The following is a 16438-nucleotide window of genomic DNA, read 5'->3' on the forward strand; positions in this document are numbered from 1 at the left end:
ACTCGAGGAATCGATGCGACTCCCGCACGTGTCCGATCCGCACGGATCGTTGACTGCGCGGTACAGTAGCGCTGCTGCTACTGTACATCGAGGTTTCACGATTTTCGCGACGTCGCTTTTCACCACGACGAAGCTGTCTTATCTATTAGACATTAGAACTAACACCAGGGTTACCCCTTCCCGCCAGGGGTGTATGCTCTAGCATTGGGAGAGTTGGGAGCAGCTGACATCGGCGTGGAGTTTGGGCAGTCACGCGTCCACGTGCTGGTCTCTGCATGTCGAGGTCTGTCCCGCGTGTTCTCGTTATGATCTACACGTCTGCAAAGGAGGGGAGCACAATTGTGGTGTTCTTGACCGCATTCTACGGATTGACAAGACAAACTTCCCTCCGTTATTGTAAAGCAAAAGTTTGGGGCGCCTCTAATAAGGCGAGCTGTGTGTGACCCGATTCGTACACTTCTAATCCGGCCACGGGATCTATCGTCAAATCTTTGCTCACAATACTGAGGGTTTGCCTCGAGATCTGGAGGTTTTTATTTATTTAAAACCTCCGTTCTGACACGAGCGGCGGCGCGCGGGTAAGTGCGGCGTGGAGTGAGTGGCAGAGCTCGCGCATTGAAGACGAACAAACACCAACATCACCAACATCACCACCAACACTACCACCACCAACACTACCACCACCAACACTACCACCACCAACACCACCACCATCACCAACATCAACACCACCACCAACACTACCACCACCAACACCACCACCATCACCAACATCAACACCACCACCAACACCACCAACACCACCACCATCACCAACATCAACACCACCACCAACACTACCACCACCAACACCACCACCATCACCAACATCAACACCACCACCAACACTACCACCACCAACACTACACCACCACATCACCACCACCAACACTACCACCACCACCACCACCATCACCAACATCAACCACCACCAACACTACCACCACCAACACTACCACCACCACACATACCACCACCAACATCCACCACCACCAACACTACCCCCACCAACACTGACCACCACCAACATCACCACCACTCAACACTACCACACCACACCACCACCATCACCAACATCACGCCACCACCAACTACTCCACCACCACACTACCACCACCAACATCACCACCACACCACCACCAACATCACCACCACCAACACTACCACCACCAACACTACCACCACCAACAGCACCACCACCAACACTACCACCACCAACATCACCACCCACCCAACACTACCACCACCAAACACCACCACCATCACCACATTCAAACCCACCACCAACACTACCCACCACCAACAAACACCACACCAACATCACCACCACCACATCACCACCAACACTACCACCACCAACCATCATCACCCAACATCAACACACCCACCACACTAACACCATCCAAACACCACCACCATCACCAACATCACACACCACCACCACATCACCACCAACACCACCACCATCACCAACATCAACACCACCACCAACACTACCACCAACACTACCACCAACATCAACACCACCAACATCACCAACATCAACACCACCACCAACACTACCAACACCACCACCAACACCCACACCACCAACATCACCACCAACACTACCACCACCAACACCAACATCACCAACCCCACCACCAACATCACCACCAACACCACCACCATCACCAACATCAACACCACCACCACCAACATCACCACCAACACTACCACCACCAACACCTACACCACCACCACCAACACCCACACCACCAACATCACCACCAACACTACCACCACCACTAACACCACCACCATACGCACCTCACGTACTTTGCCGTGGAGTCGGCACTGCCCTCACGCCACGTGTGAAGATGCTGCTCTTTAATTGAATGTTGGCATCGGAGACGACGAGAATTCTACCGCTGGTTGCGCCTCATCGCCAAGTGTCAATGTGACGCTTCCCAGCTGAGGCTTTTGGCCGAGTTATAACTTCCGCACACACGGGGCCCGCTTACACAATGCTCCACTGTGTCGCGTTTTTATCTTCTAGGTGACGCGTTGTGACACAGGTGCCGCACGGAGATCGCAATGCCTCAAGTTATGGACGACGAAGGTATTTGAGCGGTGCGCGTCACAATGCACGGCCATCTTCACAGTAGACATCACAGCCAAATGAGATGTCACGTCAAGTTAGGTTGACATGTCCCGGTGTGTCCAAGGGGGAATGCCAATGCTGTGCTTGTCCGTCACGGTGTGTTTGGTGGTTATGCGTTTCGGTGGTGGTGGCCAGCAGAGGGCAGTGCAGCAGAATCCACGGTTCTGTCCGTGGCTTCTTTGCGCCCTTGACAGCCTGTACAAAACCATACGGACTGTGACATGCATTGTGGTCAAACGACCTTCACGACCCACACAGCATGCACAGACCCTCATCCAGCAGTGGATCTACAAAGGGCTGCACACATCCACATTGACTGCTGCAATGCACAGTGCTGCATGCCAGCCGAATTTATTCCCTGGCCAGTGCATTTTTAATCCAGGTAAGCTCCCGTTGAGCTATTGTGGACTTTGTGAGCCAGGCCTGAGGAACACACGGGGAGAGAGTGGCAGCATGCAACTGGACAAGCATGAGGCAAGTGCTGTTATGAAGCACATGAGATCAGAACAAGGGAACCATGTTAAACAACTTAAGAGATGCGCACTGATGGGAAGGTTACACACCGTTCTGGATTTGTGTTGATGTGACATTTTATATTTGTTTTAGGAGTGGTTGCATTCTTCAAAGGTCAAATAGAGCAGGACCCAGACAATCCGTCGGCTGTGGCTGCCATCCGCACCCTCATCCACTTCCTCAAGCGGGACACCGGTAAGCCTCTTGCGCACCACGTGTATCATCATGCTACATGTGGGAGCGTACATCCAGTGTGTTCGGTGTCGATGGAAATTGAACAACAGCTGAAAAGTGCAAAAAGGAAACGTGGAGAGATGCATGTTGGGGATTACACAAAAATACGAAGGAACGCAGTGGATCGGAGGACGACCACAAATCGGATACACCATGTTGACTTGAAATAAGTGATTAACCACCTTTTGTTTTCCATCATTGCCTTAGGAACTTTCTTGTATGTATGTTGAACTTCTTTCGCGCCGTACATAGCCAACAGCGCTAATCGGAGGTGCTGCACTTGTTCCAACAGCTGTCAAGGTTAGACTGTGATGGGGCCTCTGTCTTGTGTTTGTGCGTGTATAGGGGAGACCCTGCAGGGCCTGAGGGAGAGCCTCAAGAGCATTATGCGCCTGTTGAGTGGCATCGACGCATCTGTGTCCATGTCCTCTTGCTGTGAACTGTTCCTGAGAACCATCACTCTCACTAAGCTTGATGAGAAGGTGAGAGAGCGTGTTTAACTTGCTTTCACTCTCGCCAAACACTGATGCCCATCGCCAAACTCAATGTAGAAATGTATCTTGACAGTACGATCTTGAAATGTTCTTTCAAAAGCAAAACCCCATAACCGACATGGCATGGGTTGGCCTTCATCCATTTGTGGATTAGGAATCATTGGAATGTTTTACGTTCAGGCAGCTGACATTTTTATCACTGTATGTAAAAAAAAGTCAAAGACTCTTTCCAAGTGTCAGTGCCTAATATTTCTCTGTCTTTATTCCGACAATACCGTGTGGTGAACAGCCCATCGCTGAGTGCCGGCAGATCCTGATCGAGAGAGGCGAATTGTTTCTGTCGAAGATCTCAGACTCGAGGAACAAGATTGCCAAGATGTCGCAGTCGTTCATTCGTGATGGCGCGGTAAGTGATCCGTGCAACTGTGTGGTGTGTAGCTACGCTCGTGATCGCATTCTCTTGCGTTGCCTACAGAAATGTTCAATTGTCCTTAACACTGCATGCTAATTATATACTGTGAAACATGTATTTATATTCTCGGTTCTTTCTGTAAAGGTACATAGATAGAAAATAAAAATTTAATTTAATTAAAATCCACCTGATGAAGACCGCTTGTGTTGCGATCGAAACGTGGTTTTTTGCTTTTATTTATAAAAAAAAATCCTTTTCCTATCTACGTGACTTTGCCGAAAGAACCAAGAATATGAATTCCTGCAGTCACGACAGTTTTAAGTCAAAATGTATTCATATCTAAATGTTTACATTCTGTCAAACCTGGCGGTATATGCCAGTTCATGCGTCCATTCATTTCTGGAGTTCTACTGTGTGCTCAGGGCCTCCAATAGAGCACAGTGCCATAGGTCGCTTGAGCATCAACACTTTTCTCCCTGACTATACATGCGTAAGGAACACGGGAGGAGGATGCCTTTAATAAACCAATACGAGCAGAGTGGGGAAGTTCCTAGGAAGAGGCATATAGAGTTGGCCGAGGAGTTAAGTGGGAACAAGGCAGGAGACTGGGACGATGAGACACATCATTGTGGAGAATGAGGAACCAAATCAATAAAGAGACAAATATTTGTGTCTCCACATTAAAAAGTGTACTGGTTTCAACATTCATAGTCTCATCAGGCTTGCTCAGGCCAATTATCGTGAACTCCCTGATGTTTATGGGCAAGTAGCTTTCTGCTGGACATAATTATTCAAGTTGTTTTGTGTTACGTATTATGTTTTTGAGTTGAACTAGGACCCATATCTATATGACCGCTTGTATTTTATTGACAATACACACAACGTGTAACAAGTGTGTGTATATTGTATCACTGTGTTACAATTGAGCATCGTCGTGTTTTAATGCTGAATAAAACCACATCGTATTGGAAATCCCCAAACACGTTTTTGCCGATGTCTCATGTGCCGCGTGCTGGAAGTAGGCAGACATATCTGTGTGTTTTCTGTCACGCTCTGCTTCGTAGACGATCCTGACCCACTCCAGCTCGCGGGTCGTCCTTGCGCGTCCTGGCGGAGGCTGCCGCCTCCAAGAAGCGCTTCCACGTTTACGTCACGGAGTCCTGCCCCGACCGCTCGGGGTAAACACCCTCGCCGTGCGTGGAGTGTCCGGAGTTTTCTGTGTAGCTCCCCCATGCGAGCCCGGGTTGTGCCGCGTGTGGCTCGTCGTCGTTTCCGACATTTCACTGTGCGTGCCGGGAGCTACGTTGGACATGGCGCCACGGTGGCGAGATGTTGACTACCTTGCCTGGTATGCATGAAGTCGTGGGTTCGATCCTGACCCTGATCCCTGGAAATTTGGAATTGGCGTGTCTCTCTCCCTGTGGTCGCGTGGATTTTTCTCCGGGTCCTCCGGTTTTTCCCTCCGCATTTAGAAACGTGCGTTTGGAGTATTTGGCTGCTATACATTTCCACGTGATAAGCCACTTTGTTAAGCTATCATTTGTGGCCAGGTCACTTCTGAAAAAGAGCTACATAGCTTCGTGGGCCATACCTGATGAAACAAAAAAGAGTTTAGTATAGTTTAAACAATGCGCGGTACAACCCGAAAATGCATCAGAGAACTACAGTGGACACTGCGTAGAGAACGTTTGTCACCGTTTATGGCAACCGTAATGTTTCGTGTATGCCTTCCTATTTAAACCAGGTAAGAACCAATCGGGGTCCTTTACGTGGCAGAGCTGTACAACATCATTTGTAAAATTCTCCATGATGAACCAAACAGGCAGCAGTGACATAAAGAAACAACTGCAGACGAGTTAGTCATGTTTGGTCTTCAGGAAATGGTGGTTGTGCGTAATGCTGAAGGCAGAGGGCTCAACATATACTAAGTGCATGTTTTTGCATGTTGTTAAACCATTCGTTTTTCTGGCCTGTGCTGATGTTTCTGTTGAGATGTTACAGATTTGAATTGTTCAGCAACTGTTGTGCATGTGCCGTGGTGGGCTCCGTTAGATGTGTGTGACTGTGTTTATTGTGAATCGCAGACATGCCATGGCCCAGCGAATCCGGGAGCTTTCCGTTCCTGTAACTGTTATCCTGGATGCTGCAGTCGGGTAAGCAGAGAGTATTTTGGCTTTTAGCTTCCCCAGGGACATGTTATAAATTTGACTGGAGATCATACGTATATATCGCCGCACCTTAGTCCACACATTATCTACAGATAGAGCAGAACTCCAGTAATCCGCGTATCCCTTGTAATTTGCGAGTTATTGGCGGTTGGTGACTGCCCCCGTAATCTGCGGCGGAGTGAAAATGCCTCGCGGAACTGCAAACTGCAACCCGTGGAAGTGGCTGGGGAAAACGTGGAGCTGCAGAGTCGGGCTGCAGGGAAACGCAGAGGCAAGGGTTTTTTCCCAATTTGGTTTTACATCTGCACAGATGAGCTGTGTCTGCTGGCTGCATTTGTTTAGGAGAAAATTATTTAGCATTTTTTAAACTTGCATGTCAAATAAAAAAATGCTAAATATCCTTCAACCTCGACCCATACGGCAGATAGATGTCTCGTTTAGTTCTTAGAAAAACCCATACCTTGTAATTGTGAATTTATCGCGGATTACTTTAGCGGCGGGTCACGTGCCGCGCTTCCCTCCCGTAACGCGCGGCACGATGCGCTGGCCACGTGTTCTGTGGCAGATTGCGCAACCTCTGCGGTGGGCCGTGGATTGGGGGGGATCCACGTTGGTACGGTCGTCCCTCGTAATAATTCTAAATACGAATAATAAACACAATTTATAACGTGCGCATATTTCAAGAATGGGACAGAGCGTTGGAACCAGAACTGGGAGGCGGCACGGAGCCAGAGCTCAAGGAACAGAAGGCAGCCAGCCGAAGCAGCGTCACGTGGCCGAGATGTAAATGGTGTGGATTGTTGTAGTTCTGCTGTGGAAAGTTTATGGGTGGCTACGTAGGGTGCGAAAGAAGTTCCACATACATACATATTACATGCAAACTCACGACCTCCAGTTATGACACTAAACAAATCAATTAAGTTCTGTAAGTTTTCAACCCATGACAACTGTGATAAGCATGGTGCATTTTGTGCTGATGGTAGTGACAGAGTACATACACGCTTTGAGTGGTTTTCTGTGGTGTCCTTGGCACTGTCTTCAGCTACATCATGGAGCAAGTGGATTTGGTGTTTGTGGGAGCAGAAGGAGTTGTGGAGAGCGGAGGAATCATTAACAAGGTATGCCAAGCGCCTTTGCTCGTGAGCTTGTGCGCGTTGACACATGCTTGTTCACGTCCGTGTACCTGCGTGGGGATAGCTGTGCTTGTCAAAGACACAAGGTGGCATCACGGCTTTTGCCGTTGATGCACCAAACGTCGCTATTGCTTACACATTCGAGAATCTGTAACGGTTGTGCAGCTTTAACACCTGATCTGCAAAGACTACTTTTCAATTGTCCTTTCCTCGTTTAGGTGCCTCTGCCTTGCCAGCCTCCTCCGTTGTCCGGAACACTGACCTCAGCCATTGGAACCTCTTTTTAAGAGCGTCTGTCATGTTTCCCTGCCGTTTAATATTATGCGCTTCTAATAACATCGCAGGTTCTGGAATAAAGTGACTAACATTCTCTCTCCCCACTTACCGGGACCCGAAGGCCGGAAGATCCTCTTCATATCTAGCCACTTCCATCCAGAATGCATCCTTCCTATCACGATATATCTGTTGACTTATTCTCACAATTCATTATCACGTCACTGGCCAGTGCTCATCTTTATTTTGCCAGCCCTGAACCAGTGTTGGAATTCCATATTTGTCTGGTAGGGGTCAGTGCATAGAACAACCACAAATAGGTCCTCATTTTTAAATCCTTGAAGGATGATATACACATTTATTCCTAATTACAGAGAGTCATCGTCTACTCGCGCTGCCTGGCTGAAGGCTTGCCCATGCCATGTCAGTCATAGGCGTTGTGTTACCATACTTCACCACCCTGGTCATTACGGGTTGGTGCATGGGGTGGGGGGCACATGACCGGTCGAGTTTTATCACTCCGTGCGTCAATGCCGAATGGATCTAATTTCATTGTTTGCTCACGTGCATACTGTGTGTGCATTAGTCTTGCCGTGAGAGTACGTCTGTGTGCTTTTGTGTGTGGGGGTGTGTGCATGTCGCTGTGTTTGTCTGTGGCCATAGCACCTCTGCGGTGAGCACAGGATACATTGATTCCATTTCTATTCATTGATTCCATTTCTATTCATCTGAATCATGTCTATTGTACCCGTATCTGTGGAAGTATGTATGCCCTGTGTATATAAAAAAGCGCATTGACATTGCGGTGTATGTTTGTGAAATATTGTATGTGTTATAAATTGCATGAATATTATATAAAGCAGAGTGAGCACCACCAACATTGTTGAGCCATTCATACTCAATTTTAACCTTTGTGCGTTTGTGCGTTGCAGATCGGCACGTACCAGATGGCAATATGTGCTAAGGCGCAAAATAAACCGCTGTATGTGGTAGCAGAAAGTTTCAAATTCATGAGACTCTACCCGTTAAACCAACAGGACGTACCTGAAAAATACAAGGTAATTATGTAACGGCAGTTTTTCCAACAGAGATTGATTGGGCTACATTGGCAGTGGTGCACAAGCACATGTCAGATAACTCAACACATTCTTCACAAACACTGCCTCATAACAGAACAATAAATCCACGAGGCCAACGTTTTGGGCAGTGGCCCTTCTTCACCTGGGGGGGCGTAGAGATGGACTTGACGTTGGCCGCTGTTTGCACGCTGGTGCCACGAATCTCTCTGCAGAATGACGCCAGCTGTGTCCGGTCGTGGCTGTGTGTGTCATGTAGGGCAATAGTTCACAAGCGTGCGTCGGCGGGAGTGCACGTTAGAGTGCTTCACTTGCTGCAACTCTTGAACTTTGCGCCTATTGTTTTATTGTTAGCGCAAGCTTCTTTTTTTATTGTTAGTTTTTCTTTTTTAGCTTTTAATATTTTAAAATATAAATGAATGTTTGCAGTCTGTTGCCAAGATAGTTATAATACGTGTCCGTAAAATGAATGTATCTGATTGAAGTAAAATTAGTGCCAAGTACTTGTTAAAGTTTTTAAGGGCCAATGTTAATTATCTTAATAATAATTCCCTTTATCGAGGGAAGCTTCACCGAGTCGCAAGACGCAGATCAGGAGTCTACTGCTTTGGACTGTTTTTCCACCAATACATATTTTGGTGGACATTAAGTCTTTCATAGATATAGGGAAACTATTCCACCAAATTCTGAATGCAAATATACTTATACTTATTCACACAATGGAATTCAATTGTCGCATTACGTTACTCAGCCATTGACGGACTGTACTGAGAAACATTGCAGGTGAGACGTTATCTGATGATTGACTTTCTGTTCACTGGACTATTCCATTCAATGGAGATGTCAACCAGAAACCAAACAGCTCTGGCAGATACAAGGTTAGGTGCCTGACACGACTTGAAAGTCGGAGCTAAACAGTTTTAAATCGACAAGGAGCACTTGAGTGATGCCATTTCAGTGGATTTATTCTCTTCGCGAGTGAAGCTGTTTGGTTTTGCCAGCGTCTTCCCTTAGGTAAAATATATGAATGTAAATTAACGTGTGTTATTAGTATTATTGCATTATGACATGGTAGGGAACTGCTGTGATGTAATGGTTGCACAATGGACTTGCATTCAATTCAATCTTTCGGCGCGGCAGTTGAAATGGGCAAATTTCTTAAATCTCAAAGCCCGCGAGTACTCCCATCACTGGTCAGCGTAGAAGAGTAGGCCAAGTACCCTCGAGAGCTCCCTCTAGTGGAGGCCCTTCTGGCAGCGCCGGCTGAGCAGACAAATGCAGGGCTGATGACATTTTAATATCGTGTTGCCCTGCAACGTTGCATTTCGGTGACTGTGTTTTGTCCGTGGCTTTGTTGCCAGTACGTTGTATTTCGGTGACTGTGTTTTGTCCGTGGCTGTGTTGCCAGTACGTTGTATTTCGGTGACTGTGTTTTGTCCGTGGCTGTGTTGCCAGTACGTTGTATTTCGGTGACTGTGTTTTGTCCGTGGCTGTGTTGCCAGTACGTTGTATTTCGGTGACTGTGTTGCCAGTACGTTGTATTTCGGTGACTGTGTTTTGTCCGTGGCTGTGTTGCCAGTACGTTGTATTTCGGTGACTGTGTTTTGTCCGTGGCTGTGTTGCCAGTACGTTGTATTTCGGTGACTGTGTTTTGTCCGTGGCTGTGTTGCCAGTACGTTGCATTTCGGTGACTGTGTTTTGTCCGTGGCTGTGTTGCCAGTACGTTGTATTTCGGTGACTGTGTATTGTCCGTGGCTGTGTTGCCAGTACGTTGTATTTCGGTGACTGTGTATTGTCCGTGGCTGTGTTGCCAGTACGAACCGGATGTGTTGCTGTCAAACGAAGCTCGATCAGAAGCCCACCCACGCACGGACTACACGCCGCCCGCGTTCCTCACTTTGCTCATCACCGACTTGGGGGTTCTCACTCCGTCTGCCGTGAGCGACGAGCTCATTCAGCTGTACGTGTGAAGACACTTGAGACCGTTTGGAAATGTACGATCGCATTTACATCAACGAAGACGTCGCACATCACCCGACCTTGACAACCTGTCACAATGCACGTAAATTGGCCACCCTGGACCAGGTAACCATCGTTTTCTGAACTGTGCCCCTTACAACCTGACATTTCATGACCATTCTCACTCGAGATATAGCATATTGGTATCAGCAAATAATGGACTGTATATATTGATATATACATTTGACAACTATAAACAGACTTTCTTTTAGAAAGCACTATGTAATGAACAGCATTTTGACGAGGTTTTGAAATATCTTTGTTGATAAAACAATAACATTTAGCGAGCTGCTCGTAGTAAGATATTATTTTGGACAAATTAATTACTGAGAGTGGACTCAGCTGGTAATCATCATTTCTTATGTTAAACCCATTTTTTTGGTGTTAAGACTGAGCAACTGTTTATTCACTTCTCGAAAATAAACTTCGGCTTGAGAAACACGTACTTCTGAAAATGTATCCTCTGGGTTATAAAGGCAGATGGTGGCCAACTGCAACAATGGGCCTTGGTGACGACTGGGTGTTAGCTGCACAACAGGTGCCGGGATCTAGCAGATAGGATGACAGTTGGTGACAATAGCAGTGCCATGGGCTGCTCCTGGCTCATAGGCTGATTGTCTACCAATTGCAGGCCTGACCATTGTAATACAGTGAATACAATTGACACAAGTATGTGTACCAACCAGTTTAAAGCTCTATATACACACACATCAAGTGCTTGTCTGTTGCATGGAATTTGGTGAACCTGTGCACTTGCACAGGTCCACGTGCTCTCGGTGTACTCTCATATTTATATAAATAACTTAATAAAATAAACGGAGCCTTCCACACGAGGTGAACCTCAGCCTTCATCCTCTGCTTCACGGTGATGGTTAAGTGGCTCGGATTAAACTTTATTGTTCAACGATTTGTGCCGGGAAGTGGTGGGTCTGCACACCTGTAATCCAGCACGGGGCATCGAGGTGCCATACCCCGGCTTGCCAGGAGACAGCGGTACAGCACAGTGTGGAATAATGTCATCTGTCCCATCTGTTCGGGATAGAGTGTTGCCCCCTCGCACACGTTTTCCCGTTCCCTCCCACGTGTACACATTCTCATTCTCTGAAAACATCTTAATATAAGTGTACACTTCCGTGTGTTGCATATTGTGCAGTGTTGCGAGATGCAATTTGCATGAATAATGCTGAATAAAATTGAGATATTATTTTCAAGTCCGATACAATTATAAATACTTCGTTACTTGCTATCACATTACTACATGTGAATTGAATGTGTTGTGTTATCTGTCAATGCAATGGCTTGTTTAATTTCGTGCAGTATTCCAGGCACCCCATCCATAACCGGGCAGCCCCAATCAGTCGAGCATTGAGATGTTTCACTGAATAACCACGACAGCTCCTGGCTTCAGGGCATATCTCAATGTCGCAGGGAAACCAGAATCCTAGAGACGACAACATACCACTTTGGACCTTTCACACAAAAAAGCAATTTTGGAACCAAACATGTCAAATGTGTCCGTGGAAGTCGCGCATGCGCCAACTTCAGAACCCAGCTCTTTACTCGCACACAATACACGCTGTTCCCATCCGACCCACTCTAGGTAAGAAACCCCGTTTCATACAAAACGGTGTTTACATTGTCAATAAGGGCAGAATAGTAATGCCACATTTTAGCATCGAAGATGAGTTCTTTTTTGGGCAGTCTGGGCTGCTCGGGTGTGCGGTAGTGGTGCATCTTGGCAATCCTACCGGGCACACGCACCGTCTTACCAATGGCTCTCTCCGTAGAGTGCACCGAAGTCCAAATGACCTTTCTTGGATTGACAATCAATTTGTTTGGGTTAAAGATGCCCGGGATGTTAGGTTCACGTCGCACCTGCGTCAAAATATTGTGCCCTGGGATGAACTTCCACTTATCGAACATCTTACCAAAGTCGTCCGTGGCTGTGTACGGAAAGACGTGGTTGTCAACCATGTAAATATCGGCCTGGTACAGCCTGTTGAGCCTTGTAAGAAGACAACGCCAGTCTGCGCAATCCACTGGAATTATAATCTCGTCGACGTCGTTCATCACGAGGTAGCGCGTGTCGTACATGTGCCGGTAGAGGCAGTCGTTGAGGGCGGCTGTTTGTCCGTAGTAATGCACGTCGCCCGGGTGAGTTGGGTACGTCCACCCCGTGGACGGCGTGAGGTGCCGATCTATTGGCCAGGGGATCACCTCGAGCAGACCAGTGGCCGCGTAGTGGGCCAGCACCCGGCCCAACTCGGGGCCGCAGCTGCTCTTGTAGATGGTGACGCGTCCCGCTCCCAGCAGCCGGTACATCTCCATGGCCTGCGTGAACTGCAGCACGTTGTTGTAGCCTCCGAACAGGGTGGAGATGCAGACGCCAAAGTCGTGGGTGAAGCTAAACTCTTTGGACAGTCGTATTCTCGTATTCTCGATGGGTATGAGTGGAAACGTGGATTTATTGTGCTGCAAGCCGACAAAGTCGGGAGTGTAATGTTCTTTGTAATACACAGGAAGACATATGATGTCTGCTAGAGCCCAAGGGAAGTTGAAATGGTCATTGTGCACGTACACCTTGGCTGGAGTTCCATAATGGATTAAGCTTTTGCTGGAACAAAACTTGCATCTGAGGGCGTAACGCCTCTTGCGGTTCACGATGGCCAAAATACGAACGACGTTTGGCCACTTCCTGTTGTCCCAGAAGGCGGACACGATCAGAATGTTTGCCGCGCAGTGCTGGAGTAAAGGGTTCCGTGCGCAGCAGACACGTCTGGCCGCAGCATTTGGTAACTTGCAGAGGCCCCTGCGTGCGTTTGTTGAGCGACTCGAAGCCATGGTGCAGCAAAGAGGCAAACAGGAGCAGAGCAAGTATCGAGGTTACCAACCTTTTGAGGGTAAAGTTCATATTTTTCTCAGCGCTTATTTGATCTGCAATTGAGATCAAACACAATGCTGCATTAGTTTCACGTCAAGAGTAGAATTGTTACGCACTGGAAATATTTGAGAATCGTCGCTAATCGCCATCATTCTCTCAACCTCGTCAGTCGTCGTCATCAATCATCACAACCTCGTCATCATCATCATTATCATTACCATCATCATCGTCGTCCCTGTTATCTGCGAGAGACGGTGAAAGAAAGAAACCCCCACGAGTTGAGCAAAGGCCACGACCACTCACCAGTGCCGGACGAAGTTAGTGCGGGGCCTGTAGTATGTTATAAAGGGGCCCTAAATAAAAAAAACTAAAATATATTAAAACAGAAAATGTTTGCTTGCATTGTAAAGTAATTGCATGTTTTCATTTGCTATACAGCCAGATAATACGGCAAATCACTAACCTTCAACACCCAGTCGTTCATAAAAGTTGAAGGCAAGTATAGTACTATAGGAATAGAGCAAGTGCAGAATCGCTGAACCGGAATTGATAGCTTGAAAGCATTTAGCGCGGGGCCCTTGAAAGTGTGGGGCCCGTAGCTGCTGCACGCGGTGTAGCTGCTGCACGTGGGGGACCACAGAGACTGTAACAACTACAGGGGAATCTCACTCCTCAGTGTGCCGGGAAAGGTCCTGGCAAGGATTATTCAACATCGCCTTGCTAGGCACGCTGAGGAGAGGCTTGCGGAGCCCCAATGCGGTTTCAGGAAAGGGCAGTGCCATATTTTCTGTCCGTCTGCTACAGCAGAGGTGTAGGGAATTCCAACAAGACCTCAAGATCGGCCTCTGTGGAGGAGGCTCGTGAAGGACGCTACCGGGCAGTTGGAGGCAGTCGCCCTCGAACAACAACAGATGGTGGAGGAGCGATGCTCACAACAACGAGCGGAGCGCTGTAAGGCTAAAGCACAGCAGTTGGCACAGTAGGGGGCACAGGTGGTGCATCGGCCAGTCATCTCAGTCGACCTGTGGCACCTGGGTCTGCCCCGTGACCTCCTGCCAGCGGGCGTTCGACACTTCACGTGGCCTCAAGGTGCACATGGCCTGGCACAAGCGTCGTAGTGACGTCAGCGCCACTTAGTGGCGAATGGCGGTTGTTGTGTGTGAGTGTGGGCGTATTTGAGTGGCACAAGCGCCGTGGTGACATCACCGCCACTTTGTGGCGTTGTTGTGTTGTTGTTGTGGTGTGTGATCGACTCGGCACTGGGGAGACAAAGGTGGCTGGGCGTTGGTGCTGGCCACCCACCCCGTCGTGTGCCGTTCTGTCCTTGACAGGTGCTCGCTAACACCACTTGCCCCTACGGTCCATGAAGGCTACACGGGGGATCTTTGTTTGGTGGGCAGCATCAGCAGCAGCCAGAGTTGTCGTTGTTTGTGCCGGGCCGACTGGGAAGGCAGGCGGCGGCTGTGACGGTGTCGTGGCTTCGAGTCGAGAGTGCCACTGGGCTCATCGCCACCCAGACGTCTCCGGGTCGAGTCGGCCTGGTGCACGTTGCACCCATGCCCAGAAGTCAGAATGGGTGAATACCACAAGTAGTCGGTCGCGTGTGGAGGGGCGAAATGTGGCTACGCTCACCTCTTCCAACAGCGTACAAGAGTAGACCAAATGCCCTCTAGAGGGGCCTCTCGTGAAGGTCCATCCGCCACTCACTCATCCACTAACTCACTCAGACTCACTCACCCACTCACTCACTCCTAACCCAGTCACTCACACCCACTGACTCACTTCGACTCGCTCAGACTCGCATGTCCACCCACTAGAGGCCTCTTTCGGCATACTTTCGGTTTTGGCCGAAAGTCAATTTTTAACTTTCGATCTGGTTTCGGTGTCGGCCGAAACCAGAAATTCAGTTTCGGTCGGCCTCTACCACCCACCCACTCACTCAGACTCACACAGACTCACATGTCCACCCACCCACTCACTCAGACCCACTGACTCGCTCAGACTCACTGATTCACTCAGACCCACTGACTCGCTCAGACTCACTGACTCGCTCAGACTACTCAGACCCACTGACTCGCTCAGACTCACTGACTCACTCAGACCCACTGACTCGCTCAGACTCTCATGTCCACCCACCCACTCACACAGACCTGCAATCGTTAGGGTGAACTAGTAAGAGCGCTTTTACCCTTTAACCAGAGCACACAAAGACAAATGACGCGGTAGGTCACTTCGATCTAAACACGTTTGCCGCCAACCAATCAGAGCTTGAACGATTCCTGTCGATCGGAATAGGTGATCGGTTCTGAGAACGGTTACCGGTTCACTGACAATCGGTTCATAACCCTGGGTACTTACCAGCAGCAGCGCACGGAAGCTCCCCCGGGGAAGCGGCTGTTTTCTCGCCTCGCTTCATCCGCTCGCTGGCGGGGTCAGGCGGGGTCAGGCGGAGTCAGACGAAGCCGGCGGGGTCAGGCGGGGTCAGGCGGGGTCAGACGGGGTCAGGCGAAGCCGCGCGGGGTCAGACGAAGCGGGTCGGGAGCGGCAGTGGAGCGGTGCGCGCGCTCAGCGACGATGTCCGCTCACCTGTGGCCTGACGCGCTGCGTGTCACTCGCCAAGACTTGCTCAGGCGGGTGGGTGGGAGGGGTGGGTGGCTGGGTGAATGGGTGGGGGTGGAGGGCTGGGTGAGTTGGGTGGGGGTGGAGGGGTGGGTGAGTTGGGTGGGTGGGTGAGTTGGGTGGGTGGGTGAGTTGGGCGGGTGACAGCAACGAGCGGCGCGCCGGGCGGCTAAAACGCAGCAAGTTGGCACAGTCGGGTACCCAGGTGGTGCATCTGCCAGTCGCCTCTGTCACCACGTGGCACCTGCAGGGTCTGTCCCGTGACTTCCTGCCGGCGGGCGTTCGACACTTCACGTGGCCTTAAAGTGCACACAGCCTGGCACAAGCGCCGTGTTGATGTCACCGTCACTTCGTGGCGAATGGCGGTTGTTGTTGAGTAAGTGGGTGAGTGGGTTGGTGAGTAAGTGGGTGAGTGAGTGGGTGAGTGAGTGGGT

At 49.2% G+C, this 16438-nt stretch overlaps 2 protein-coding genes across 2 annotated transcripts; one reads left to right on the plus strand and one right to left on the minus strand.

Annotated features, from left to right (window-relative positions):
* The first annotated feature begins 10 nt into the window (after positions 1 to 10).
* EIF2B1 (eukaryotic translation initiation factor 2B subunit alpha) lies at positions 11 to 10945 on the plus strand. The gene is given in 11 exon segments (XM_061554563.1): positions 11 to 283; positions 2078 to 2140; positions 2789 to 2890; positions 3275 to 3411; positions 3713 to 3829; positions 4900 to 4932; positions 4934 to 5013; positions 5920 to 5988; positions 7046 to 7121; positions 8342 to 8467; positions 10300 to 10945. Coding segments are annotated over 10 exon segments (921 nt in total). The 5' UTR covers positions 11 to 283; positions 2078 to 2115; the 3' UTR covers positions 10456 to 10945.
* A 26-nt stretch (positions 10946 to 10971) lies between these two features.
* Positions 10972 to 16001, minus strand: LOC133344568 (beta-1,4-galactosyltransferase galt-1-like). Its single transcript, XM_061554561.1, is given in 3 exon segments — positions 10972 to 13237; positions 13239 to 13438; positions 15744 to 16001. Coding segments are annotated over 3 exon segments (1395 nt in total). The 5' UTR covers positions 15802 to 16001; the 3' UTR covers positions 10972 to 12100.
* Between the last annotated feature and the right edge of the window lie 437 nt (positions 16002 to 16438).

Source organism: Lethenteron reissneri, chromosome 20, assembly GCF_015708825.2.
Source record: "Lethenteron reissneri isolate LAM-NWPU_2019-01 chromosome 20, ASM1570882v1, whole genome shotgun sequence".
Lineage (NCBI taxonomy): Eukaryota > Metazoa > Chordata > Hyperoartia > Petromyzontiformes > Petromyzontidae > Lethenteron > Lethenteron reissneri.